The following is a 27,879-nucleotide window of genomic DNA, read 5'->3' as shown; positions in this document are numbered from 1 at the left end:
CGACCCAGGGAACCCACCACCGCCTTCCAAACGATAGCCTTAGACGTAATGGGCCCCTACCCCCGCACGCCGCGCGGCAAACGCTTCCTCCTCGTCGTGACGGACCTCTTCACGCGGTGGACGGAGGCGTATCCATGCGGGAACGTGCGCACACCTACCATCATCAGCCTGCTGACCAGGGAATTCCTGTCCCGTTGGGGATACCCCCAGTCGGTGTTGACGGACAACGCCAGTCAGTTCCTGGGGCGACATTGGAAGGGCTGGTGCGACGAACACCAGATCGAGCACCACACGACGCCCGCCTACCACCCGAGAGCGAACCCGACAGAGCGCCGGAACCAGGAACTGAAGGCACAGCTCCGGATCCGGCTGGGGGCAGACCACACGCAGTGGGACCTGCACGTGGCTGACGCCCTCTTCTGTGTACGACGCCGCACCAACGCCGCAACCGGCCGCACACCGGCCGAAATGATACAGGGCCACAACCTGCCCTTACCGGGAGAATGGGCCACACACGGCACTCCACACCCCGACGAGACGACGGAGGAACGCGACGAACGACGGGTGACTCTGCACGACGAGGCAAGACGTAGGCAGGAGAGGTACGCCAACCGGATCACCCCAATCACAGATCATCCTCCACCCGCCGTGCAGGTCGGCGATCAGGTGTTCGCGCGACTACACCCACTTTCAGCCGCACCCCGCAACTATTGCGCGGGCCTGGCCCCGCGCTGGGGCGGGCCATACACGGTACGGCGACGACTAGGCAGGACGACGTACTTAGTCCGCACGGAGGGACGGCGCCTGAAAAAGGTGCACAGGGACGACATCCGGCTCACCGCCCTGCCTGGGGAGAGGAACCCAGACGGGGACGCAGGACCCCCCACTCCGGACGACAACGGACGCCGTACGCCGGAGAGCGACGCCGTCCAGGAAGAGGACAACTCGCCAGAAGCGACCCCCGCTAGGAGCCGACCCGAACCGCGCCCATACCGCACCCTAGTGTTCACGAACACCACGTCCAACAGGCCCCGCGACGAACTTGCATACACGCCCGGGACATCACCCGCAGAGGCCGCGTCAGACGACGAGGCGAGGCCACGACCACGGCGGTGGCGGCGCCCGCCCACGTACCTCGACGATTATGCCCTTAGCATGGCCACGGGGGACACCGGGGGCGACCCCGCCCACGACGTGCCAGACGAACCAGAAGAAGTCCACGAGAACGCACCGGAGACGGCAGTGGTACCCTGGGAGGGAAGCGGGGTGTACGAGAGCCCCCCACCGCAATGCTACCCACGGGGCGATGAAGCAGAGGCCGTGGAGATCGCCGAGCTGTCGCACAGCATAGGTCAATCCGATGCGGGCAACGACGACGGGCCAACGCCGATCGTCACGCAACCCGGAGAGACCGACCCGGAGATCGCCGCCTCAGCATCAGCCGCCATACCCGAACGGGAACGGACTCCGTACCAGTCCACGAACTGTCAACCGCCGCCGAAGGAGGACCTCCGCGGACCGGGACATCGACTGGGGACAAGCGAACCCGCCAGCGAGCCCGCGGAACGACCCCGACGGGCCCACAGACCTCCAGTTCGCCTGGCCGACTACGACCTGGGAACGAGGCGCAGAGCCTGTCAGCCGCAAGGCCACCCCGACGAGTCGACCCCCGGATGTTCGGCGTGGGACGACCCGGGACAGGTGCTCGGGCCCTACCAACTGCGGCCACCGAGAGCGCCACCCGGGTGGAGCTGTTGCCGGAGCTAGGAGGCGCCACGACGCCGCCCCCGGCACGCCTGCCACGACGGCAACCGGGGCGGCGCGCACGCTGGCCCAGTCGGCCACGTTCACCAGGTCCAGTGCGCTGACCCTATCAGCCGCTGACCCCGCCCAGGCGCCACGACGCCGCCCCCGGCACGCCTGCCACGACGGCAACCGGGGCGGCGCGCACGCTGGCCCAGTCGGCCACGTTCACCAGGTCCAGTGCGCTGACCCTATCAGCCGCTGACCCCACCCAGGCGCCACGACGCCGCCCCCGGCACGCCTGCCACGACGGCAACCGGGGCGGCGCGCACGCTGGCCCAGTCGGCCTTGATCACCAGGTCCAGTACGCGGAGCCAACCAGCTGCTGAGCCGCGAACCACGCCGGGATGGAGTGGCCGGAGCTAGGGGTGGCCCCATGTTAGCGGGACCATAAGCGGCGCAAGGTCGGGCTTCACAGGGGGGGGGCGTTTGACGTCGTCTGGCCGACGACCACCCCAGAGCCCGACCTGCACCCGCCAGTATACGCTCCCGCTAACGGAACACACCCCTGGCCATGGCCCACCCGAGTCAGGCGACCCGAACAGCAATCAAAGACAAAGCCGCGGAAACCTGAGTAGACAAGAGAAGAACCGTACCCATTCCTCCTAAAACATTAAATTAGGATTTTAGCGACAATAAAATCTCTTCCAGACACACCCGTTTGGAGTCTAGCGTAATGAGGTCACGCCTGGCGCGAGAGAGGCCGAGCCTCCCTCGGACGCCATGCCAGTTCGGCAGTTCAGCGCAGCTCACGGACCGGGGCGGACCTACGTCCCACGGAGAGGCAACATCCTTTGTCTACATCGAAAGTAACGTCCGGTAAATATAGTCACTAATTAACAGAACCCCTTTTATTACTTAACCTCTCCGTGAGTACCCGGTCCCTTTTTTCGGTCCAGGACCTAATCCGGCCGCATCAATTTAAAGACACCCCGCACCACACTTGGTCAGCGGGGCTGCTCTTCAGTATACGGCACGGGCCGCCTCCCGCAACTTACAGAACTTTATTTAAGGTCACGCGCACGGCGCTGACCACAAACCCGCAAGGGAACTTGGACAAACTTAATTGCGGTGCGTGTTTCACCACAGTGGGCACAACACCCGCGCCGAGACATTTGCATACGGGATTGGCCGTCTCCAATCGTCCACCCCCTTAATTCAGTGTATTTTTGTATCCCGTATTTTGTATTGCTAACTTACGTTACCCGAGTAACGAGTGCCACGTAACTTGTGCGCGCCCCCTTAATTCAGTGTATTTTTGTGTCTCGTACTTTGTATTGCTAACTTACGTTACCCGAGTAACGAGTGCCACGTAATTTGTGCGCGCCCCCTTAATTCAGTGTATTTTTGTGTCCCGTACTTTGTATTGCTAACTTACGTTACCCGAGTAACGAGTGCCACGTAACTTGTGCGCACCCCCTTAATTCAGTGTATTTTGTGTCCCGCCTTTGTGTTACGAAATTACGTTACCCGTGTAACCAGTGAGACGTATGAGACGTAGCAGCGTCCGAGGCCACGTAACGCGGAACACAAACCATACGGCGCCACGGAATAACGAGTAAACCCCCCCCGGGGACCTCTGTAGAGTGTTGTATTGTGTACGACTCGTTCCTATGAATAAAAGGTACGACACCACCACCTTAACTCCACGCCTCTTATTTAAAATCATCTCACGCAACACCGCCGCCGGCCCTAGTGGGCCACGCAGGGGCACATACATCCACGACCCCCAAGCTCACGACTAGAACCGAGCTAGTCTGGCGCCCACCCGGACAATACGTAGCAAGAACCGCCTTTTCCCACTAGGAGCCACACCGGGACTCGAGCCCGAGACCCCGGACGACGGCAAGTGGACCAGTAATCCTTCCACGATGGAAGTTTATGATAACCCATCATGAAATTTATCCCAAGAAAACAAAGTAACTCACCTTCCTTCAAGTTCAAGTTCTTTTCATGTTGTGTAGCATACAGGTTTGATTGAAAAGTCAGTTCTTCAATCAAATCACCAATCATCACCAAGAAGATATCTGTAGGTGTTTGGCAGTGGCTGAAAAAATGTTCGACAGGGCCTGAAACAGAATGCAAGTAATTTTTTGACCTGTATTTTTTATATTATATAAAGTATGCCATATTTACTAAACTTATAAAATAAAAGAATTATATAATGAAACACTCCAGAGAAAAATGTTATGTAGGTTACAGAAATATTTATTTTACTAATTGTTATAATTATGTGAATACTGCGATACTTAGAAAAATATTCGACATTTCAATACACAAAATACAGTGATATTTAGGGTCTGTATCCATACCTGTATCTCGGTTGTAGTCTTGCCTTGAAGTAGAACTGTCATGTTTTTTCCACTTTCTTTCAGCTTCCTGTTTTGTCTGATTGTGTAAAATGTTTATTGTAGTGGAATTTTGTGGTACTGAAGAACATGCTTCATCATAAATACAATCGTTTTCTGTATCTACTACAATACCTGATGTCGTTGCTTGGTCATCAATATTTTCATCACTACAACCTTTTAGATTTTCGTGCTGGAGGCCTACATTGAATAATCTGTCGAAATTATTTTCGTTTGGATCAAGACCGCCAGATTTTTCTCTGAATTCATCATCGGTGCCTTCTGATTCTGAGGCAGCAGGAAAATTTTCATCGAATATAAGTGCTAATGCTTCTTCGTTAGTATAAAATACCTTCGACATGTCAGAACAAGCAATATTCACCCATAGGTAGCGAAAGACCAAACACAAAACGAACTCTAAGAAAGAAAGTCACATTTAACAATAAAGCCAACTCAGTTCCTGTTACTTATAAGTACCACCTTTGAATATATATACTGTATAGAAGTCGCGAGTGGATAGGATTTACTCAAGGTTTTTCAAAAGCGTATGATGAGCAGCTTGGGAACTTCACCGCTGCAGTGCGCTGCCGTAACGCCCTGTATCGTCTTAATTGTTATTTACACGTTAGAGCGCAGCACTGTCGCCCGCTGTCATTCCCCGCACCCCTCATCCATCATTCACTGCAGCTCAACGTCGTTCAACGGGAGGGGGAAGGGGTGTTTGAAGAGTTCAAAACTTAACCGCTAGGGACCACCACAAGTCGATGCCCTAGCGATGGTGGCGATTGCAGCGGTGAATTAACCAACTACCTCAAAACCGTATTAGAAATGTTAACCTGGGCTGGCGACTTCTATACAGTATATATATTCAAAGGTACCACTCATATTTTTGCAAAAAAAAAATATTTATAAAGGTCAATTGACTATAATATATATAAGACATCAATTTTCACACTATATTTGTAGGCTATTTACATGTAAAAAAACACATACTAGTGAAAAATGCAAAAAACTTTGAAAAAAAAGATTAGCAGAAATAAAGTTATAACCAGCGCACGACCTGACGGACAGTTGATGCTATCTTGTGGGTGTTTAAAGAACTACGTGTACAAATGAAGCTTCCATGCACTGTTACTGGTACAAATAAGTACCAGCAGGAAGCAGGACACTTCAGGATAGCTCGTAAGATTTTAATGGCAAGTTGAATAGCCTGGTACTTTTAAGTACCATTAGGCAAGAAAGGGTTAAAGTATGGTTGTACTATTATAAAGTTTAGTTTGGCACATCAATAAGCTTAGTACATCCCCGATTTTCGCTAAAGTAATTTTACCCTAAGATATTTACACAACAAAAATAAAGGAAGGTTGGCTGCATCATTTCGTAGGAGTAATTTTGTGGAAATGAAATGGAAATGTGACACCAAGATGGCGGCCCTCTCTTTTCTATGGTAGCAACATAAAACCCATATATAATCATTTTAGTAAACATTAGGGTACATAAAAATGTATTGGTGTGCCAAATTAAATTTTATTACAGTGAAACTACCCCGGAATATATTTATTAAACTAAAATAGTCAGTAAAGACTAATCTCTAGTTTTAAAATATCCAGCAAAACTGACATTACAATGATTATAGTACATATTCTCTTTGCAACATGTCAACGCCTCAGTAGCACAACGATGCTTCTTAAGAATCTCAAGGAACATGCTTAAAATCTTACCACTAGAATTTTTTTTTTTTTTTACTTTTTTAACAAAATCACTTATACAACAACAATAATAAATTGGCTTAATCATGGTAAGGTTTGTTTGTAGTAATTATTTACAGACTGATTTCAGTCGTTTAAGGAGAAAAAAAAACAAATATACAAACATATACTTGGTGTTATAATATGTGTTTTAATCAGGTTAGTTTTTCAGCATTGCCATGGAAGTATAACTAAAGTGCGGAAACTTTATAGTTTTAACGGTTTAATGAATTTTTACATGATGGACAGTAGTTTAATAACATTTATTGTCGATAATTAGATCCAAAGATGGGGTTTAGGATTTTATTTTATTTTTTTTAGGGGGGGGGGAGGGGGGGCTTTTACCGGAGCCGTTACTAATAGTTTAAAATTTGTTTCATTCTGCCATCTGTGGATTATGGTGCCAAGCAACGTTCAAGATTCAGGTAGCGAATTCTAATGGCGGGCGCAGAAAGTAAGTGTGATTCGCGTGTATAAATTTTGGTATGAACAGAACATTTTACTTATCAGTACACTTATCAAGCTCGGCATTATTTTAAAAGACAAACACCCAACCACAAGGAGTCCAGGGATTCTGGGAAAGGAATTCCATTATGGCCAATTTTAACTAAGGAACCATCCCAGCATTTGTTTGAAGTGATAGCAGGAAACCGTGGGAAAAACTTAATTCACGATGGTCAGACTCGGGTTCGAACCTGTGTCCAGTCCACTATCTTGACACTGCATTTCTATTATCTTTGAAAGATTTGTGCAATGGGAGTGCATGGCTTGATGCAAGCTTTTGGACATACGCCATTGCTAAGCACATGTATGTCTGTAGAAGAAAACTACAAAAGACAAAAACACATTTTTTTTTAAACTTTTTTTTTTGTAGTTTTCTTCTACAGACATACATGTGCTTAGCAATGGCATATGTCCAAAAGCTTACATCAAGGACTGAATTTCTAGTTATTCGCAACATCAGAAATGTGTTACATGTTAATTTTCAGACTGAAATATTTCGGTGAACGTGATTTGAATCTTTTCGGTGGACGTCTTGAATCGTGGCACAGGCCAGGGTCGCTGGGGGGAGCGCTCACCACATGTTCTTGCTCGTCCCGGCGCGTGGGAAGGACTGCTCGCGCCGCAGCAGGTACATGAGCAGACCGTTGGAAGCCATGAACAGCAGGGCGGCGAGCGAGCGAGACACTCGGAACACTCCGCACTCCTCCAGCTGCCGGAGCACGTACTCCAGAACCTGCAAGAGAACAGGGACGTAAGGCAAGCTTCCAGGGCCGGTGCAAGGTAAATTGGCGCCCTAGGCAAAAAACCTTATTGCACCCCCCCCCCCCCCCCCTCGCCGGACACCCCAAAAAAAATTTTCCTTGCCTCAAAATACATCACGGTAAGCCTAAGATTTTGTCAACAATCAAATGTAATCAGGCTTGTGTTTTTTTTTTTTACTTTTTTACTTATTACAAATCATAAACAGGTCACCGTGGACTTTAAATAATTACTTATATCTATATAAACATTCCAAACTGTTACAAAAATCCATTTTCATCTAGTTTCAATAATCGTTAAACATATTATATCAGCTGTTATGTGTCGTGCTGCGCCGCCCCCAGCTACTTGGCGCCCTGGGCGGTTGCCTAGTTCGCCTGTGTGGACGCGCCGGCCCTGCAAGCTTCGCATCCCAAACAAGACAAGACATTTCCTTTGAATGCATATGTCTCGATGTTAACATCTCAGCTCGCGTTATACGGCATTTAGCAGGAGTAATTTCGTGAAAACGGAATGGAAATATGACACCAAGATGGCGGACCCGAGTATAGCAACATAAACCCGTATATAGTCATTTTTTGTAAACATTAGGGTACCTAAAAAAAAATTAATGATAGTGAAACTACCCCGGAATATTTACTAAACTAAAATAGTCATAGTAAAAGAGTGATCTCTATTTTTTAAATATATAACAATACTGGCATTACAATGATTATAGTAGCCTACATATCCTCCTTGCAATATGTCAACGGCTCGATGCATTAATGCATTGAATGCATGTGTCTCAATATTAATTTGTGTATATATAAGCAGAGCAATCAACAGTTGAGAAGCCACTTCCGTGTGTTAAAGTATTTTTCAATGTTCGTAGCACGCACTCCCGTCCCCACGAAAACAGTTCTCTCGGACCCAGCTCCGAGTCTACCCGAATTATAAGGCTTCCCCACAATATCCTTCACATCTAGCGACTACCTTGCAGCAAGACTGCACGCGCACAGTTTGCTAGTAATGGACAAGAGTAGGACTTGGCATTAACGACTTGTGCTCTCTGGACTGGTCGCGGGGTCTCCTATAGTCACACGACATTACTAGTTTATTTTTATGTATAACATCTCTGTGTACGGCATAAATTTCGTGAATGGAACGGAAATTAGTAAACACGGTACTGCCATCTGTGGAAGTCCCAGAAATATCGGACCCGCGTGATTCATCCGTACATACTGCTTTCGTGAACATCACAGAAATTGCACCCTGCTTAGGCATTAAAAAAATATAAAAATAATAATATTACAACTATTCTTTAATACTTTGTTATAATTTATAGTCATTAAACTTTAAAAAAAATACGTTAAAATCCTGGCAAAACAAAGTTAACATGATAGCATCGTTTTCGTATGGCTTTACAGAACCAACAAAATGTTCAATATCTTAGACGTCACATTTGTTCCAACACAATGTTCCTGGCTAGCGGCATGTTGTCACACGTGGGTCATATAGAAGGTCGGCTTAGTGGAGCTGCGAACTAAAGGCGCTGGTAGTAGTTGAAACCATCATTAACGTTGTGTTAAATGAGAGTTTTCCTTCGTTTGGGTGCTGGATATAAATGTCTAATCTGTACCAATGTTAAATTGAAGTGCTATTTCATGAACATTTTCTTACAACCTGTTACAAGGGCGTGGCTTAGTGGTCAAGCGCATAGCCTGGCACTTTCCCGACTCGAGTTCGAAACCCTAACAGATATTTTCTTTTTAACATTTTTCAATACTAACTCTTAATCACAAAATTTATCAGTTAATCTATGGTATTATTTTAAAAAAAATGCCTGTTTAAATAAACTTTACTGTAATTAACTACAAAAACATAACTTAAGCTACGAGACACCTACATATTATTTATTAGTGAATACGTCTTTGAAATTGCTTCCTTGGTGAAAGGCAATTCAAAAAACGAATGATAACAAAATCGGGGGATACAGTTTGGTGTTATAGCTACATAAAATTAAGGCTGCGACGTCATTTTGCTGCGTTTCGAGATTTACATTTAGTATAACTTTTGATTCGGAGAAGCTACGACGTTCGTTTGAGTTTCAATCGTCAGCTCTCGTCAAAATCTATCGAGTGCATGTATAAAACATTAGTGTAAAGTAGTTACAGTAGATATATTTTGTGTTAAGGCTAAGATCCTGAGTTTCTCGTGAGCGGGCAAAGACACGCGTAGTTATCTACGTCCTCAACAGAGCGCACTGGCAGTACGGTTGAACGATGTAGCGACGCGCGGAAAAATGTAGGGGGGTGGGAAAGAGGACGCTGTTCTCAGAATTCTTATCGCCCAGCGGGGTGTCATGTTTACAACCGGTTAGGTAGAGGGGGGTGGGGGAAGGGTAATATTAAACGACCTTTAGTTAACCATTCTTGAACGACAGCATCGAGAGATTGTCCCTTATTTTTGTATCGTTATATACGTAACTAAATCATTACGGGAGGAAGTTGACATAGGCGGCTGGTCCTTCAGTTACTAATTTTTTTTAACATCTCTATAAAGTTGCAATACTAACTATTAATATTTTGATCATAACTCATTTATGTAACATTACACCCAGAGGTATAGCCCATACTACCAGAGCTAAAGTCGAGGTACAAATATAATTAAAGAAACATAATTAAATAAATTATAACTAAAGAAATATAATTAAATAAATTTATACAAAATCATTGTCATTTTGCAAATCAATTTTTTTACAATAATTATTGAAATATTCTAATAAAATCTTAAACATTATTTATTTGTCTTGAATGTACGATTCTTGAATAGAAGTATAAATAATAATTTAAATTGATTTTGGAAGTTATATTATTATATGAAACCATTTTGCTATTATTTTAATACACCGTGATTGCAGGATTCATTCATGTGTTACGGTAAAGAGTCATATCAAAATACATAATGAAGTCACTAAGATAATATGTTAAATAATGTTGTAATAAATGTAATTTGCGACGTTCACGTAGATGCGTGTAAACGAAACAGGTTAGATATTATAATCATATTTAGCACTTAAGTATTTCCAAAATAAGTTTTTTTTAAGGCGCCTAACTATTATAATAAATCTCTATCTACTAAAACAATTCAGTAATTGTAGTTAGATGATTTTAAATCAAAAATATTCTATGAATAAATTTGTCACGACAAGTGAAGCATATTAAATATAATTTACATCACTGAAAAGCTGACAAATATATCTATAGAAATTGTCGACAACGTGAGACGGTTTTCAATTCATTGATTCCTATTGCTGATACTAGTGTTGTGTTTTGACCGTTTCGAAGCGATAATATTCCCGCCTGAACTCCTGCGATATTCGAGGCATCTAGTGAGTAAACTCGGAACTAATCGGAGCTCTAGCGGCAAACTGTTGAACTCGTTCCTTTCATCAGCGGCAAGTGACAGTTAAATTACAATATTATATATTAGATTATATAAATTCTGTACGTTGTATTAAAAAAATTAAACGGCAGAATTGTTCATTGTACCTCCTTTAAGTTGTGTGCATAGTAACAGCCGTGTACCGTTTAAATATATACTTAATATTTAGTTTTGAAAATTTCAAAATTCAAATTAAATAAGAACGCATTTTTTGAGAAAATTTTTATCATCATATTTACAAAATTCAAAGTTTTTTTTACAATTCTGCCGTTTATATATTTTTTTATCTACTACGATATTCATGGCAGAAATAATTTTCTTGGAGGCTGCAAAACTAAGGATCTTAGCCTTAAAATAAATATATATATAATGTCGGCCTATACGCGTCAAAAAGCCAAATCCAAATACAGAGATCGTGTACGGTTGAAAAGGGCATAAATAAAATAGAGTATTTTATATGTTGTATAAAAAAATATTACTTGTTACGTACACGTGTTCACGTAGAACTCACCCTATTTTTTTTTCTCACGAAACATGCTAAAAATGTGTCTTAAAAAACCCCAACAAAATAGTTTAGCAAAACTCCGCAACCCCGGAGAAACCTCCCAGGATGGCTTACATATGGGGAGCACATAAAGAAATGCGCTCCCCACATGGAAGCCATTTTAGCAGATTTTTTTAAACCACGCCACCGTCTCTTTGGTAGCCTAGCTTGTTGCAAGGGATTGCATTCCTACCAGAGAAAATGCCACCATTTTGTCTGGGCAATCCGCCTTGGAGGAGCCGGGGCGCGAACCCGGGTCCTACAAGTCACAAGGCAGGCGCCTTACCCCAGAGCCACAAGGTAAGGCGAAGACTCGCACGCTTATTAACACTGACACGATGCCATTCACACTCGATTACCGCAGTTTGGTTTTTAATTTACACACGCTAACGTTTTGCCGTTCTGGAAAGCTATATGACAAATAAAATACATAAATATTGTTTCAAAATACTATTATTAATATTTATAATTTTTTGATGTAACCGAATGCAGTTCTCTATATTATTAATTTTTATATTTTTTTGCAATTGCAAATGAACGTAATTTACTTTTATTTTTAAGTGATTAACTCCAAGTTAAGCTGTTGAAAATATGGAGTTTAGAAGACGTAAAATCATACGCACACTAAAATTAACAAACCTCATTACATGGTAACATAACATATTTTAAGGAACTTTTTTTAAAGTAATTGTGTTGACTTTACATTACGTAATTGTATTTTATTTCTCTCTCTATTAGTGTGCTGTATGAAACATGATCAGTGTAAAATTAAATTATTTTTTGCTCTTTGTTAAAACACCAAAAAATATTATTTCTTCGTTCTGTAATTGTAATTTATATTTCAAAATAATTCTTACAGCATGTCCAAGGATTTCATTTGCATTAGTTATTGAAATAATTTATTTTCTTAACCGACATGTCAGCTAACTTCTACTCGATGTGGCTGACCGCTGTTTCAACTAATGATCAACTTTCATGTTGTTTTGAAACAATAAACGGTAGGTAAACCTTTACTTAAAATTATGCAACATGAAACCACAAAAAAAATTTAAATGTACAAAATTTTCCGCGGGGTCTCGAACACACGTCTTCGACTGCACGTGGACCGATTCAAGCAAACTGACAGCAGCTTGCTTAACAACAAACAGTTCTGACTTAAACTATTATACGAATCACAGTAATTACCGTACGTTTGGAAGTAAACGTGTCCAGGCAAATAGCTTCTCTTGCAGACGGCCGCCAATTACAAGGAAAAATTTGCTAATCTAACGAGCGGTCGGACACATGACCCTAAATATGTATGGTACAAGGTGACAGAACAACTAGAACTTTTTTGTAAAGAAATAGAAATTTGAACACAACACAAACATTTTATTGACAGTAACTGAACAACCATTACAACTTGCCTCTTAAGGAACACCAATCCAAATTATCGATCATGACAACGAAACTTAAGTCCTTGTCTAAGTATACATTCTTATAATCTGTTTTTTTTTTTCCTTCAGGTCACCCACTGACCGTTGCAGCATCTCAGCTGGGATGTCACGAATTTTTTCTTCTTCAATTCTTTGTTTCACTTCTTCCGGTGTCCTTGGCCGAGTCGTGTGGACCCAAACTCTTGGGGCAGCCCCACAATAAAAAAAAGGGGGGGGGGGTTGTCTGTAAAGTAGGTTTACGGACGAAAATTTTACGCGATAACGTCATAAGAAAACATTGATAAAATTAGCATACTTTTTTAAATTTTCAAATATTATTTACAGTTTTTTGCATATTTAATTTAAATCATTTGTTTGAATATTATCATGAACAATTATTATTTGAAAAGCCCGCCTTTGACCTGTTTGATATTATAGAAGCCGCCTTTGACCTGTTTGATATTATAGAAGATTTTCTCGCACGGTGGTCGGGCGGTTCTTGCCCGCTCGGCTCAGGCGGAACGTGGCAATTTTTTCGTGCGTGCAGCCGGCGTTCATCGATTCATAAGACGATATTACGCGCAAAAAAAAAAATCACAAACCGATAACTCAACTCAGTGGCGTAGCCAGGATTTGTGCATGCCCGCCCCCCCCCCCCCCCGTATTAAAGCGGGGGGTCCGGGGGTCCTCCCCCGGGGAAAATTTGGATTTTAAGGTGTAAAATAGTGCTATTTTAGCAGTTTTCGGTACTTAAATTTAAATATTGTGATGGTAATTTTTTTTTATTAATTTTAATATGAAATTTGTTTGAGTGATGAATAAGAAATTAATTCAAGATTTGGTGCTAAGGAGGGAGGGGGGGGGTTTGAACCCCTAACACCCGCCCCTCCCTGGCTGCGCCCCTGACTCAACTAGATGTTTGGGATGGTTGTTCCTCAAAAGGCAAGTTTGTTCTGCGTCACCCAGGCTACTCACCATCGCCGCGAAGGAGCACGCCAGGAACCCCCTCTTGTGGGGCTGCTCCGCCAGGATGCCGAAACCGCCCAGCAGGCCCGGCACGAACACGGACACGTGGTCGTGGTAGCCCACCAGCCTCCTGCTCGCACACACACACACGCCACAGCCCGGCTCACGCTCGCTGGCTGCAACTCGTCCGCTTCACGCACACCTGAGCTCACTCGCTCTGAACATTAAAGCCTTGAAAGAATATTCTTGGCGGGGCCGAGGTGGTACACAAGCTGGGATGGGTGGCCTCAGCCTCTCCATGCATAGCCAAAAGCTCTAACGCCCTTCCCGGTTGCGTATGCGGCGTATCCGCATCCACGCCCATGGGGGGGCCCCGGGGCGGTAGGGCCTAACGGCTAAGAGCGCTGGGTCATCAAACAAAAGGGGGGGGGGGGGGGTACCCTTTAAAAGTCTAGTACTGTATCAGCATGGCCTCCACATTCGATTACGGGCCATGGACTCAGGATCGGAGACGCCCCCCCCCCCCCCCCCAAAAAAAAAAAAATTTTTTACAGGTTCACGTGCTACACTATAATATTGCACTGTTTTTTCTTACCTACACTCTTTTTTAGAAATGTTATTTAACCTGAAAATACAAGGGTAAAATTACGGTCGCTATTTCGTAAGTCCAAACTAAGCTTTATTTTTTATAAAATTATTTTACTTCAAAATAACCACAGCCAGTATGTATATTTATTTTCACACACTGAGATAAAAATAAACGGGACCCTTGTGAGGGCCATGTATATCAGCAATACATTCAAAAACTGGTTAAGTTTACAGCAAATACACTCATTTTTTTAGAACAAAATATGCAATGGAGAATTAGTTTATACGAAGATCCAGCTATTTTAAATTATGAAGACCTCTTGGTTCATTTGAGTTAAATTCTTCGTTGAAAAGTCCGTAAATTTACTCTAATTTCTAACAGTGTAGATTCTACCTGGCTTTTTATCATTAAAAGTATCATTTTGTATAATAAATAATTATAATTAGTTTTGGTAATTTTAATAGTTATTTTGTTTATTTAAGACTGTTTTAGTACATTTGCATACATTCTGTAGAAAAAAATTAAATTCTAAATAATTATTATTTCACAGGAGAAATTCCATTGATGCACCTACTTAGTAACTATAACAAGACTTCAGAGCCTCATGCACAGATAAGGGGTTTGATTTGTGGGAGCTCTGAGGGGGGGGGGGAGGGGGATATGTTACGATCATCCCAGAATTATATGCCGTGTCAACAGCTTAAATTCTCAGACGAGTCTGTTGGTTTTCCACGAATAACAGAACACGCTCTTCTGTTTATTTTAGGACTTAACTATTTTATAAAACGCGTTAAAAGCTGTAGGAAAGGTTGTCCTCGTTAGACCGCTCAGAGAAAGCAGCAGCACCAACTGAGCCAAGTGGGGCACCACATAACATCCTTGAAATTCAGCCAAATGAAAGAGAACGAACATCGGCGGTATGTGATTACCACTTCTTGCGTCGCCTGCAGTAATGAGTGTGTCAAGGTGCCCCGCGTTCGGCTGAAGTTGTTCCGCCCGTCCTGTCGCATTCCTTTTGCAGCTAACATTTTTTCCTGCAGCCTGGTTTGGACAGGAGACATGCCCAACTCGTCGCAGTTATAAATGCGATCGTGCGGAATGGACCAATGGCAATAATTATGGACGCTCTCAACATTACTGAGAAAAAAAAATTTGCCCACATGTGATTTCTTGAAGCTCTGCTAAGACTAGTGGGTCTCGGGTTGCTGCTCACCCTAATTCTCAAGATGATTTTTTTTTGTCATTCGTACGGGTGAACCTGTGTGTTAACTCTCTAACACACATTCTTTTTTTTTTTAAATTAACGTTTTTTAGTTCTTTTTCTTGCTGTTTTTTTATATAATGTAGAAAAGTATTTACTTTTTTGGTCAGAAAACATTTTTTCTTTGTAAAGATTTGGTTTGCATTGAAATGTTTCGCTCGTAGAATTCAGGAGTTACGAAATTTGTGTTGACAAAGTTACCAAAACAGCTTCTACAGCCTTTCTCAAGCATCTAGATCTGGATCAATCGTGGTCCTCTTAAATGTCATATTTACTTCTTGTCAAAGCTATATACAAGGGACAGAATAATGTACCTTGAAACAGGTTCAATAGTTGTACATGGTGTTGTTTGTGCCGAGGTCTAAGAGGTAGTGCAAAAAATAACTAACTTGGCAGCCTACGCTAGTGTTTAGAAAGAAATCTAATTACAAGGTATGAATATATTCACAAGATCGTGTTTCAAGGGATGATATCGTCAAACAACCTTGTTTTCGGTATAAAAAACCGAATAAACGCGCATAATGTCGCACTCGGTTTGGGGCTGATCGTCCGTATGTTTTGGAGTTGGGCCCCACCAGTGGTGGCTCCAGCGGGTAGGCCCGGGACTACCAAACATTTTCAAAATTTAAAATTGAAATAAGATATTTTACAAACATAACACAATTAATATTAAACGCTAGGTTTATTTTGAAAACTACAAGAAACGTCAATCTTATTTCCATTACAAACTGTTATCGTCTGCCCTTCTGAGAAGGGCCGTTCGCAATGGAATGAAACCATACATTCGCCTGCAGATTTGTAACATTTCACACTAACGTTCGAGTTGTGTTTGTAATATTCTATTCACCTCATATTAACACAAGTTTAATCCCAACAATTAATTTGGCGGCCTTTATAGGTATTAAAAGTGTATTTTGTTGACATACAATTAATGCGTTTATAATAATGATTCAGAGAGAAATAAATTACACTCAGAAAGCCACAAAACTTACCACTTTGCAAAAACATGAAAGGTTTATTTAATTTTCCTTTTATGCAAAACATGTTTATTTAAATAATTTCTTATACATATATCAATTAGATTAGGCAAAAGAGCACTTGAGTACTGGAACGTCTCATTGTAAGTACCTACCAAACCTGTAAAGTATGTGTTAGTAAAAACTTTTGAATTTGAACTGAGTTTTAAAAAGACTCCCCGGACCACCCTCCGATGTGATAGGCTACAAGGGCCCGGACTCCCAGAACTGGGCGGCACAGCCGCCGAATCCATCATATTGCCATCCGGGGCAGTTGGTGTGTGCGAGACCAGAAACCGAAGTTTCTATAACTCGCTTAGCGCATTGTATAAATCAGGTGCAACCCCACACTTTTGTAAAATCACTCGGATCAACGGGCGGGGCGCGTGTCTTGTTGGATAAGTTTGGCCTTTGAATATATATACTGTATAGAAGTCGCCAGCCCAGGTTAAAAATTCTAATACGGTTTTGAGGTAGTTGGTTAATTCACCGCCGCAATCGCCACCATCTCTAGGGCATCGACTTGTGGTGGTCCCTAGCGGACAAGTGTCGTACTCTTCAAGCACCCCTTCCCCCTCCCGTTGAACGACCTGGAGCTGCAGTGAATGATGGATGAGGGGTGCGGGGAATGACAGCGGGCCACAGTGCTGCGTTATAACGTGTAAATAACAACTAAGACGATACAGGGCGTTACGGCAGCGCACTGCAGCGGTGAAGTTCCCAAGCTGCTCATTATACGCTTATGAAAAACGTGGAGTAAATCCTATCCACTCGCGACTTCTATACAGTATATATATTCAAAGGTTTGGCACACGGTGGAGGGGGGGGGGGGGGGCGCAGTCCTGGAGCCGCCCCTGACCTCCCCCCCCCCCCCCCCACACACACACACACTGGAGGAAGCAGGAAGAAGGGAGCAGAGCCAACTCACGACAAGAGGCAGCCGACGGGCACGAAGGGCGTGCACATGCAGACGGAGAACATGACGGACTTGAGGTAGGCCCTGGCCTCCTTCCGCAGGTGCGAGCGGTTCACCTTCCGCCAGCTGAGCAGCAGCTGGGCCTGCAAGCACGCGCGCCGAACACCCCGTCATTGGGCGACAGAGCGAGTTCCGTAACACAGGGCGTGTCCAGAACAGGGGGAGAAGCAGCCCCTTACGAAGCGGAAATAAAAGAAAACTAGGAGCAAGGAGCTGTAGTTCGAGAAAAATTGTAACAAATCCTCACAAACTATTTTTCAAAAAATTTTTTTTAAATAAATATGTTTTTCATTTTGTTAGTGTTTATTATTGTATGGCACATTCCCCATGAAATAAGTTGAATTCCGATAATTGTTTTTACCCCCCCCCCCCCCCCCCCCAACAAAATCTGTTTTGAGATGACTACACAGTTGGAAAAAAATACGTGGAAAATTAATAAAAAAAATTTAATTAATGAAAAATATCATTAATTCTGAATTTAAAAAAAAAACAAATGAATAAGAATTGAACGTCCAACCTACATCGGGCTCATCAGAAACCTGTGATCGGCTGGAGTCATTAGGACGGAGCAGTGACAACGTGGCGGAGGCAAACGGGATAACTCCGAGAAAACCCACCGGCTTACAGGCAACGCCCGCCACGTTTCCCCACTGGCGAGCGATCCGGCTTGGACGCCGCTGCTCAGGGAAACGGAGGCGACATAACAACATACCGGGACCACGTGCGCTGTTTTGCTGATAGCGGCGGTTTCGGCGCGGCGGGACGGAGGCTGATAACAAGCGCGCTGCACGATAACGAGCGGTGGGCGCGTCTGCCCAGAACCTGTTCCGGCAGTTAGCACTGGTGGCCCCGCCCACAACATGCGCAGAGCTTCAGCCAAACCACCCGCTCAGGGCCTATGTGTACTTCTGTTTTCGTGTTTCGTTCTTAAAACTGTATTTTTGACGTGACAAAGTCTAATAAATCGAAGAACGCCGGCTGCACGCACGAAAAATTCTCCCGTTACGCTGTGCCCCGTTATGCTCATTGTACGCTTGCGCCGCATCTATCTCTCTTCCACTCGATTGGAACCACCATCGATTTAACTTTTTCGAGGCACGTTAAACTTGAAACACTCCCATTCGTTTCCTACTTTTCCTATCATAGTCCTATCCTTAACAGAATAACACAGATTGGAAGAAGTTAAATAGCAAACATGTATAAAAGTTATAGTTAAAATAATCTCTTCGTTAAAGTAATAAACATATTTGAATTTATGAGTGCAAATAAAAGTAAATTTATCAAATAAATTTTAGATTTCATTTCACTCCTTCTTTGTATCCATACAAAATAGTGATAATTCAATAAAAATTATTCAATTTTATTCATAAAAGTATGCAATCATTTCATTAATGTTTTGTTATGACGTTGTCACGTTAAACTATCGTCCGTAAACCGACTTTACAGACAACCAATTTTTATGAGTATAAAAATTAGATACAGGTTTTTGAAAGCACTCAATGACTTGCATTACACTTTTATCTTGATTCCTCCGCCACGTAACAAATCCTCGTAGTTGTCCTGAGCACGGCGAATAAGACTGCGCGCCAGGCCACAGCTACACCGCTCTAGAAGCACCAGCGAGCCTGGCACCTGCCATGTCCTGCCTGAGTGACACAACTACGCCCCTGGTTGGACGGTCAAAAACAAACACGGCCCGAGCGAGCCACGCTACACATCGCCGAGCGAAACCGCCCGTGTGAAGCGGGTTTTCCCCGAGCACCGTCTCGCAGAACGGCGCCTTCTAATCTCAGTCCCTGGCGTGACGGACCCGCGTTAATTGTGTCAGCCAGCGCTGATATCAGTCCTTATCGAATTTTACAACCTAATCTATCGCGGAAGTATTACGTCAGGACTCGCTTGCACCTGGGCTGCGGCACGGAGTAAATAAGCCATGTGTCCGAAGAAGCTAGCTAACATTATTCGTGTAGCGGTAGTCGCTACCCTTGAAGTAAGCGCAGAATGGAAAAAATTACATTTGTATGCGAGATATCCTGAATTACGTCTACCTAATTCCTATTGTCTAATGTTAGATAATACAACGAGCAAAATAATAATAATATTGCCATGATAGTTGTGTAATCGGTTTACAGAGAAAAGTAAAATGAAACTTGAATATTAAATAATCACAATCAGTGGCGTAGCCAGGATTTGTGTATGGGGGGGGGGGGGGGTTAAGCATGGCCCCCCGTATTAAAGCGGGGGTCTGGGGGTCCTCTCCCGGGAAAAATTTGGATTTTAAGTTGTAAAATAGTGCTATTTTAGCAGTTTTCGGTTCTTAAATTTAAATATTGTAATGGTAAAAATGTTATTAATTTTAATATGAAATTTGTTTGAGTGATGAATAAGAAATTAATTAAAGATTTGGTGCTAAGGGGGGGGGGGGGGGTTGAACCCTTAACCCCCCCCCCCCCCTGGCTACGCCCCTGATCACAATAATGATTTGTTTTCTTATAAATGTCTAGTTTTACGTCTCGTCGACAGCTAGGTCTTTAGCGAAGGAAAAGCAAATCATGCATCAGAGATATTAGAGAATGAATTTGTGTTGGTGAGGCGGGATGATAAGTGCGACGCTCGCTGGTGTTTCTAGCGCGGTATCGTCTCTAAGCGCAAGGCTCTGAACTGGCGCGCAATCTTCCCGCCGTGCATACGGCAACTACGAGATATGAGCGGTAAGGTGAAATGTAAGTCCCTTGAGGGCTTTTAAGAATCTCCACCGGGTGTGTCATGCCTAAATAGTGTTCTGAAAACACGAGTTTTAGCCATTTTCACTCTCCTAAAAATAGTCTAAAAACGAAATCTGGAAAAAAGAACTACACATCCGACCTCGGAGTATTCTTAATTGCTTTTTCGTAGACAGACCCCACTCGGATATCCTAGGCAGTTTTCAAGTCACGTGGTTTCTCCTGAAGCTGTGCTCCCGGGTAGGCGGGGCGCTTGCAGACTAATGAATATTCTCCAGAAAGTTCGCAGAGGTTTTGATGTCGAAATGATAAGTTTAAGATTTGAAAAAAATAATATTAATTTAAATCAATTATAACAATTATTTGTTGTGACGAGGATCAAGCCCAGTTTCACATTAAGAAGATGCACTGCGCAGATTTCGAATACCTACGAACATACAGACCCTGAGATCCAGGTTATCTAGGTTTTGTTATACAAAAGATTTGTTTATTTTTCAATCATTTTATTTTATTCTCTCGTAGTATGTGTGAATATTCGCACACTTTCCCCTTGGATAACAATGCGATTATGAAATCTGGAATGTGGTTGCAGCTTCCGGTCTTTGCGTCCGTGGGAAGGGGTCTAACACCTCGTGCAACCAAGGGGACAAAAGTGTACTAAATGACTGGGAAAGTAAAGAGAAAGGATGCTTTGGAGGACGGAAGAGAGTGGTTTGAGAAAAGGGGAAGGGAGAAATAGACAGAGAGAGAGAGAGAACAACAAAGTTTTCGATATCCTTGACCGATTAGAAGTGTTTAATTACCTTGAAAGGTTCACGAAAATGTGAAAATGGGAAGCCTAAGATGTCCATCAAGTTCTGTCCCTGCCCGAACACGCCCGAATATTCACCTTCAGCCAACCTCGGGATTTGTTTTATTTTTACGCAGGAAAAATTAATTCAAATATTAAAAGTGGTCGGTTAGGTTAGCTACCTACATTAAAATACTTTAAAACACTATGGACGGTTAGTTAGGTTAGTATAGCTACATTAAAATAAACATAGAAATATAAATATATATAAATAAACCCGAGGTTGGCCGAAGGTGAAATTGCGGCACATAACTTCTTCCAAAACAATACACGAACGGTGAATCCAGTAAGATGCAACTAAAGGCAGCACGCACCTATTAATTCACTAACGGTATGTTTTGGGCGAGCAAGTTCCTACATGACCTATGTATTTCACAAGTCATCTTGTCTGCCAAACGCAATAAAAGCGTGGCTCCAGAGAAAGAAAAATAAAATGGGGAGAGGGTGATAGCCTCTCCAGAGCACTTTTTTTTTTTTTTTTTTTTTTTTTTGTATTTTGGAAGGTATATTTATAATGACTTAAATAATGTGTTCAACTTTTCCTTCAGCAAAAGTTGTATGAAAATGTTAAAGTTCAGTACTCGGGACCACGAATATGTAAATATTCCAAGCCCAATCTTTTAACATTTTTAACGTCATGTTTTGCTACTGCAGCCTTCCTTTGTAGGTTAGCCCCTCCTGGGAAGCCTTTCTGGAGCCGCTCATGGAAGTAAGTGCTTATTAAGGCTTTTTTTTTTCTTTCGCAGAAAGAACATCAGTAGACCAGATTCATGGACTGGTTTCCTGGAAAAACCACTCGAGCCTGGCTGTCGAACATCTGAGTGGAGAGTGAATGCGGTGGATGGGCAGGCCAGCTCGAGTGTCTAAAGTGAGTTAGTTCTCCGAAGGACCATGAGATGGCGAAAGTGTACGGAAGACGGGACGTCGGGACGCACGATACGTGCACAGACGCACAACGTGACTCGTTGTTCTGATAGGTTGCGTCAGGCCGGCTTGCACAGTCGTGACTTGAGACGAAGTGGAGTATTCTTCCATTTGATTAACCTGCCAAGTTTTTTCTCGGACTAGACTCACCTGACTCTGCAAGCGGCACCTCAGTGTCCCCGGCCACCGAAGCTTTGCGGTGAAGACAAACACCTCAGCGTTATGGATATCAATGTTGTTTCCCGTGAGAAGATGGAATTAGGAATTCTTTAACCTAATAGAAGATAATAAAATTGAACTATGGTTAAATAGATTTTTGTGACCAAAAGAATAATTAATACAACTGTTTATTTATGTACTTCTATTTACGTTTTGTGGCAAAGACTTAATTTGTGCCATTACCTATTATATACCCATTGTATATTTAATGTATGTTAATAATATTTACATGTATTTACATTTTCTATATCCCGTAGCACTCGACTGCATGTATTATCCACGTAGAAAATATATATAATAAATAAATGTTAACGAACTGAACGTCTTTTGTATTCCAACCTTGCTCTATTTGTACAAGGAAACTCTTAGATTTAGCTTGTGAATGAATATTAATGCAACCATGGTTCTACGTTCGTCGAAGAAACATTCATAATGGATTGCGAGAGTGACAAAAAGGTGTCTGATTATGAATGCCTTTAATTGGGATTTTCATCGCACGTAGACCTATAAATAGTTTTATAGTGTGACGCTCGAATTCACACGTTTTAAATTTCCTGTAACAGATGTGCTTTTGGGTAATTTTAACCTCTACGTTCCAAAGAACTTTTAAACACGACGTGTTTGTAAAAAAAAAAGTCACGCGTAGATAGGTTTCATATTTCACTATTAACCAATGATGTGACGCCAAACGTAAAGTTTAAACTAGTAAAAAAATGACAGAGCTTAAGTAGACAAAAACTAATGTTGCAAAGGAACCTACTCAGACCAAAATAGGCACAACATATTAGAGAAGATGTCTTTAAGTATGAGCCTAACAATACATTTATACTTGGATCGTAGGGCTAAAATTTAATATCTTGGTTTAAAGAATGGAAAACAAATTCTTTGCATACGCACTATACGGCCTAGGTACATTATTTTATGCAAATGCACTCAACGCAGGCATATAAAAACTTTTTTTCCTTTCGTGTTTTCATTTTACCATAAGACATTTTATCCCACTCGCTAAATATTTTAGAATTTTTCTGACGAAACAATTTTCTTGTTTCATCACCCGCCTCGCAAACTTTATCAATTTGCATGTAATTGATGTCTCGAAGTACGTGTTTTCGTTTCGTCAGATCGATTATTGTACCTGTAGACGGCACTCTGGAGATAAGTTGGGTTGATTCTTGAACCACTTCGAAGCTCGTAAATCGACGAGTGCCGAATGACGAGTAAAGAGTTGGAGAGTGGTCTACGTTGCAAGTCTTTGGTCTGCTTTAATTGATTGTTTTAGTCTGCATAAATAAATGTGCAATAACAATTTATTTTTTCTCTTTAATTTAAAACTTCAAAAAACAAACAAAAAGCTTAAAAATATATATTCTTAACTTGAAAATAAAAATTTCGTCTTATTCATAAGCGACTAAATTTAACGAGGGTAACAATATCGCTGAGTTAATAAAAATACGCTCACTTGCCCACGACAGTTTTCGCCCACAAGTAGCAATTAAACTCCCTCAATGTAATCGAGAGTTTTTGAGGCCCTCGCACGAATGCACTGATACGTCAGCTCGTGATAGTCGTCCCGTATCTCAGTGCGAATCATGCGCATAGCTATTTCAAACAATTACATTTTGCTTCATGTCACATATAGTATTTTAGAATGCAATCACATGAAAGTCACGTGACTTCAAACTAACCACATTCAAGGGCCTGTTGTTCATTGGAAAACCAATCTCATCGACATTGTACATGTTCTGAGGCTGGTCCTGAATACCAAACTCGACTGATACATTTCTCAAGATGTCATAAAAATAAGCAACACGATCTTTTTTCAAACACATAGCCCAAGCTTTCGAAAGACCTTCTGGTTTCCTCAAGGAGATGTCATTTCTATGTCTGGCCATGAAAGACAAAAACCAATCCTTCCCTGCCATTTTTATTTCATCACTCCATGACGTACTGATGTTCATCGATTTTGCAAAATGGTACACTGCCCTCCTCACACTGACAGATGAGTGGCCAAAACCACGGCTAGAAAGACTTTTGAGCCTATTCACGAGATCATTTTCTTGCTATAGTGAAAATATATTGAGATGACCAATTGCCTTTCTTTTATTGAAGACGAGTCACGGATTCTTCCCTGCAGAGTAGTGAATGGAAAATTGAAGTGCGAAGCAGCTGCTTTCATACTTAAATGGCCACTAAGAACACTAATTTTTGCTTGATTCATTCTTTCTTCAGACCACTTCAAGTACGCATTCTTACTTTTATAAATCCTCACAATCTAAAGGGAAAAAAATTAATCAACCTCCGTAAAATTCAAAGATTAATTTACGTGTAAGCACTGGCTTTAATTATTGAAGGTTATATTTCCAGAATTTAAAAACTGTAAATTAATGTTAACTACAAACAATATTGCAATTAATCGATTTACAATAAGCATTAAATCTAATGGGGGAGCTGAATTGTTGCCCGTTGGATGGGCAGCCCTTCAGGATTTTTCTGGTAATGGTTTGTTTGTACAGCGACTGGAAGGGCAGCCCATCCAAATTCTGAAAACATGTTTATTTAAGTGTTTAAATAATCCTGAAAACTTGCCCCTTGGAAGGGCAGCCCATCGGGATTTTTCTTACAGTAGTGTTTTTGAAAGGTTGTCTGAATTGTTGCCCCTTGGATGGGCAGCCCATCAGGATTTTTCTGACAGTGGTGTTTTTGAAAGGTTGTCTGAATTGTTGCCCGTTGGATGGGCAGCCCATCAGGATTTTTCTGACAGTGGTATTTTTGAAAGGTTGTCTGAATTGTTGCCCCTTGAATGGGCAGCCCTTCAGGATTTTTCTGGCAGTGGTTAGTTTAGGTTAGGTTATGTTAGGTTAGTTTAGGTTAGGTTAGATTAGATTAGATTAGGTTAGGTTAGGTCACTTTACAAACTAACCACTGTCAGAAAAATCCTGAAGGGCTGCCCATCCAAGGGGCAACAATTCAGACAACCTTTCAAAAACACCACTGTCAGAAAAATCCTGATGGGCTGCCCATCCAACGGGCAACAATTCAGACAACCTTTCAAAAACACCACTGTCAGAAAAATCCTGATGGGCTGCCCATCCAATGGGCAAGAATTCAGACAACCTTTCAAAAACACTACTGTCAGGAAAATCCTGAAGGGCTGCCCTTCCAAGGGGCAACAATTCAGACAACCTTTCAAAAACACTACTGTTAGAAAAATCCTGATGGGCTGCCCATCCAAGGGGCAAGTTTTCAGGATTATTTAAACTCTTAAAGGAGCGTGTTTTCAGAAATTGGATGGGCTGCCCTTCCAGTCTCTGTACAAATAAACCACTGTCAGAAAAATCCTGAAGGGCTGCCCTTCCAATGGGCAACAATTCAGTCGCCCCAATCTAATAACATCGATTTTGATTTATTCTGTAATATTTTTATAATTTTTATTTTCAACTTAGTTAATTTTTTTAGATATTGTATATATTTTTAAAATTTTATGTCTTTACTATACACCTTAAAACATAAAGGTAATAAAACGAAAACGAAGGAATTTTTCAGTGTGATTCAAATATTCAAATAGCCCCGCGTGAAACAAAGTTCTAAACTTCTAATAGTTCAAAGACCAAGCAACAGATGCCACTAATTGTCACGTAGACCGGTGAAGTGATCCTTGCAAGTCGTGATACAAAACACAACATGCACAAAGTTGCAGTTATTTTTCTCGTCAGATCTTAAATAATGAACATCTGAAACCACACCAGTGCCACGTATTCACAGAAAATACTCAACTCACAAATTTTAAATCGATATCACATGAGATACCTACGTTAAAGATGTTTAGTTAAATATTCTAGTGCTTCCATCCACAACTTCACTCACAAGAACTCAAATGGGAAATGGAGTTTTACCTGGACTCATCTTGTTCGCGAACAAGAAGTTCCTGCGCCCGTACTTCCGTATACGGTCCGACGGCCCCATCTGTATTCACTCTGTGAGCGGGACCCGATCCACACGTGCGGTCGTGATCCGTTACCGACTCGGGCGCACGAGAAGGTATGTCCGCAGATGTCGTTCCGTAACTCCGTGAGTTTGTTTTCTAAACAGTAACTGAAGGCCATGTCACACACTGTCAAATTTTCGCTTCCAAAACCTTCCGATATGTTGTGTTAAATATAGTTGGAGGATGATGACGTCACCGAAAACGTCACTATCGGAGCCATGTTTGTCTGACGAGTTCGATGATAAGTTTCCATAAAATATTCTGCACAAAGGACGGGTTATAAAATAAGTTGGTTGTTAAATACAATCAGACTATCGGAAAAGGAAATGTCTATCGTTTCCGTCAAACGAATCTTTAAAATGGCGAAGAACACATGTACGATTAAAAAGATTATAAAAGTAAAATAATATGAATGTCGTATGCGAAATAATTTTGTGTGAAAAAGGACTTTATGTTTCTACAACTTAAACAATTATTGAACATTTATTTTTATTATGTAACGAATATTATTGTGAGTTAAATTACACATGTTCAAAAAATTTAAAAATTCACAAATAGAATAAATTCACGAAATTCAATACAGCACTGTGATACATTATTTAATTTTAAAAAATGATATTAATATGGAAAAGTTTGAGCTGACTCACGCCAAATATAAACTTTTTGTGTCACATGATTTAATTTGGAGAAAATTGGAATTTATTTTCCATCAGCTGATGTAAACCCTTCAAAATACCTCTTTTATTGTATCAGCACTATTTACTCAAATTCACGTTCATTAATCATCTCGTAGATATCTGATAATGCACATGCTCTTCCGTATCAAATAGCTACACGGCAGTTCTCGTTTAAATTCAACATTTCCACCTCGTTCTCGCCAAACAGTCGCGCCTTGTGACGTCAGCAGCGCGCGCAGCGGTCGTTCTCGGAACCACGTGCCGCGAGGCAGCAAGTGGGATGACACAGCACTTGCATTCAAGTCCTCGCGCGTGTTACGGGGCTTGCTACCTTCAGGCACGTGTGCCATGATCTAAAGTTACGTGCAGGCTCCGCTAAAAGCTATTTTTCAAATAACTATGGACGTATGTATGGAATAAATAACCTATCACGCGATACTTCATTCACAGCTTCAAGTTTTACACGCAATGCAGATATGAGTTATTGCAGTAATCAGCAGGAGCGTACGTTGAATTTAATTTCAAGATATGGTATTGGCGGGGGGAGGGGGGGGGATAGAACCACTTTACCTACTGTTTACATACAAATTCTTTCCATTTTTTGGAAGAAATACTAGAGATTATAGAGATATCCCCCCCCCCCCCCCCCTTTGCGTACGTTCCTGATTGGAACTTTTTTTTATATAAAACATCAATGTTTACAATAATTTTCGTAGGCACACGTGTCATTGCAATCTATAAGTTATTCCACCAGGAGAATCACCGAAGTCACCTTGTAGAACTTAGAAACGGCCGGCGGATTACTAATTACTAGATCTAGGTGGCGCACGCAGGGTATGGGCGCTATATTCCACCCCCCCCCCCCCCCCCCCCCCGCAAATGAAGTTATGAAAAAAATTGCAGAATGTCACTGAAGGCAGTGTGTTATTTTTGTTGATGCAACGTGGGCCATTAGGGGACGCACCACAACGCCGACAGCTAGAAAACTGCTGTGTACCACAACGCCGAATTACCACAACGCCGAAATACACTAACGTCGAAAAATATCATTGCAGGACTGCCACAAAGGTTAGGTTAGGTTAGACTAGGTTAGGTTAGACTAGGTTAGGTTAGGCAAGGTTAGGTTAGGCTTAAGTTAGGTTATGTTAT

At 42.3% G+C, this 27,879-nt stretch overlaps 1 protein-coding gene across 3 annotated transcripts in view; it reads right to left on the bottom strand.

Annotated features, from left to right (window-relative positions):
• Positions 1-27,879, bottom strand: part of LOC134542916 (transmembrane protein 135-like) — a 46,958-nt gene that overhangs the window by 16,381 nt on the left and 2,698 nt on the right. For 2 of the 3 annotated variants that reach the window (XM_063387502.1, XM_063387504.1), the window contains exons 2-4: positions 17,305-17,435; positions 13,520-13,640; positions 6,979-7,136 (exon numbers count right to left, since the gene is read on the bottom strand). In XM_063387502.1, the coding sequence (XP_063243572.1) occupies positions 6,979-7,136; positions 13,520-13,640; positions 17,305-17,435 (410 nt within the window). Of the gene's footprint in view, positions 1-6,978; positions 7,137-13,519; positions 13,641-17,304; positions 17,436-25,961; positions 26,486-27,879 lie in introns of those variants that run through there. The other variant, XM_063387503.1, reaches the window with a different exon arrangement.

This window comes from Bacillus rossius (genome assembly GCF_032445375.1).
Source record: "Bacillus rossius redtenbacheri isolate Brsri chromosome 9 unlocalized genomic scaffold, Brsri_v3 Brsri_v3_scf9_2, whole genome shotgun sequence".
NCBI classification, from domain to species: domain Eukaryota; kingdom Metazoa; phylum Arthropoda; class Insecta; order Phasmatodea; family Bacillidae; genus Bacillus; species Bacillus rossius.
This window is presented reverse-complemented; position numbering and strand designations above follow the sequence as displayed.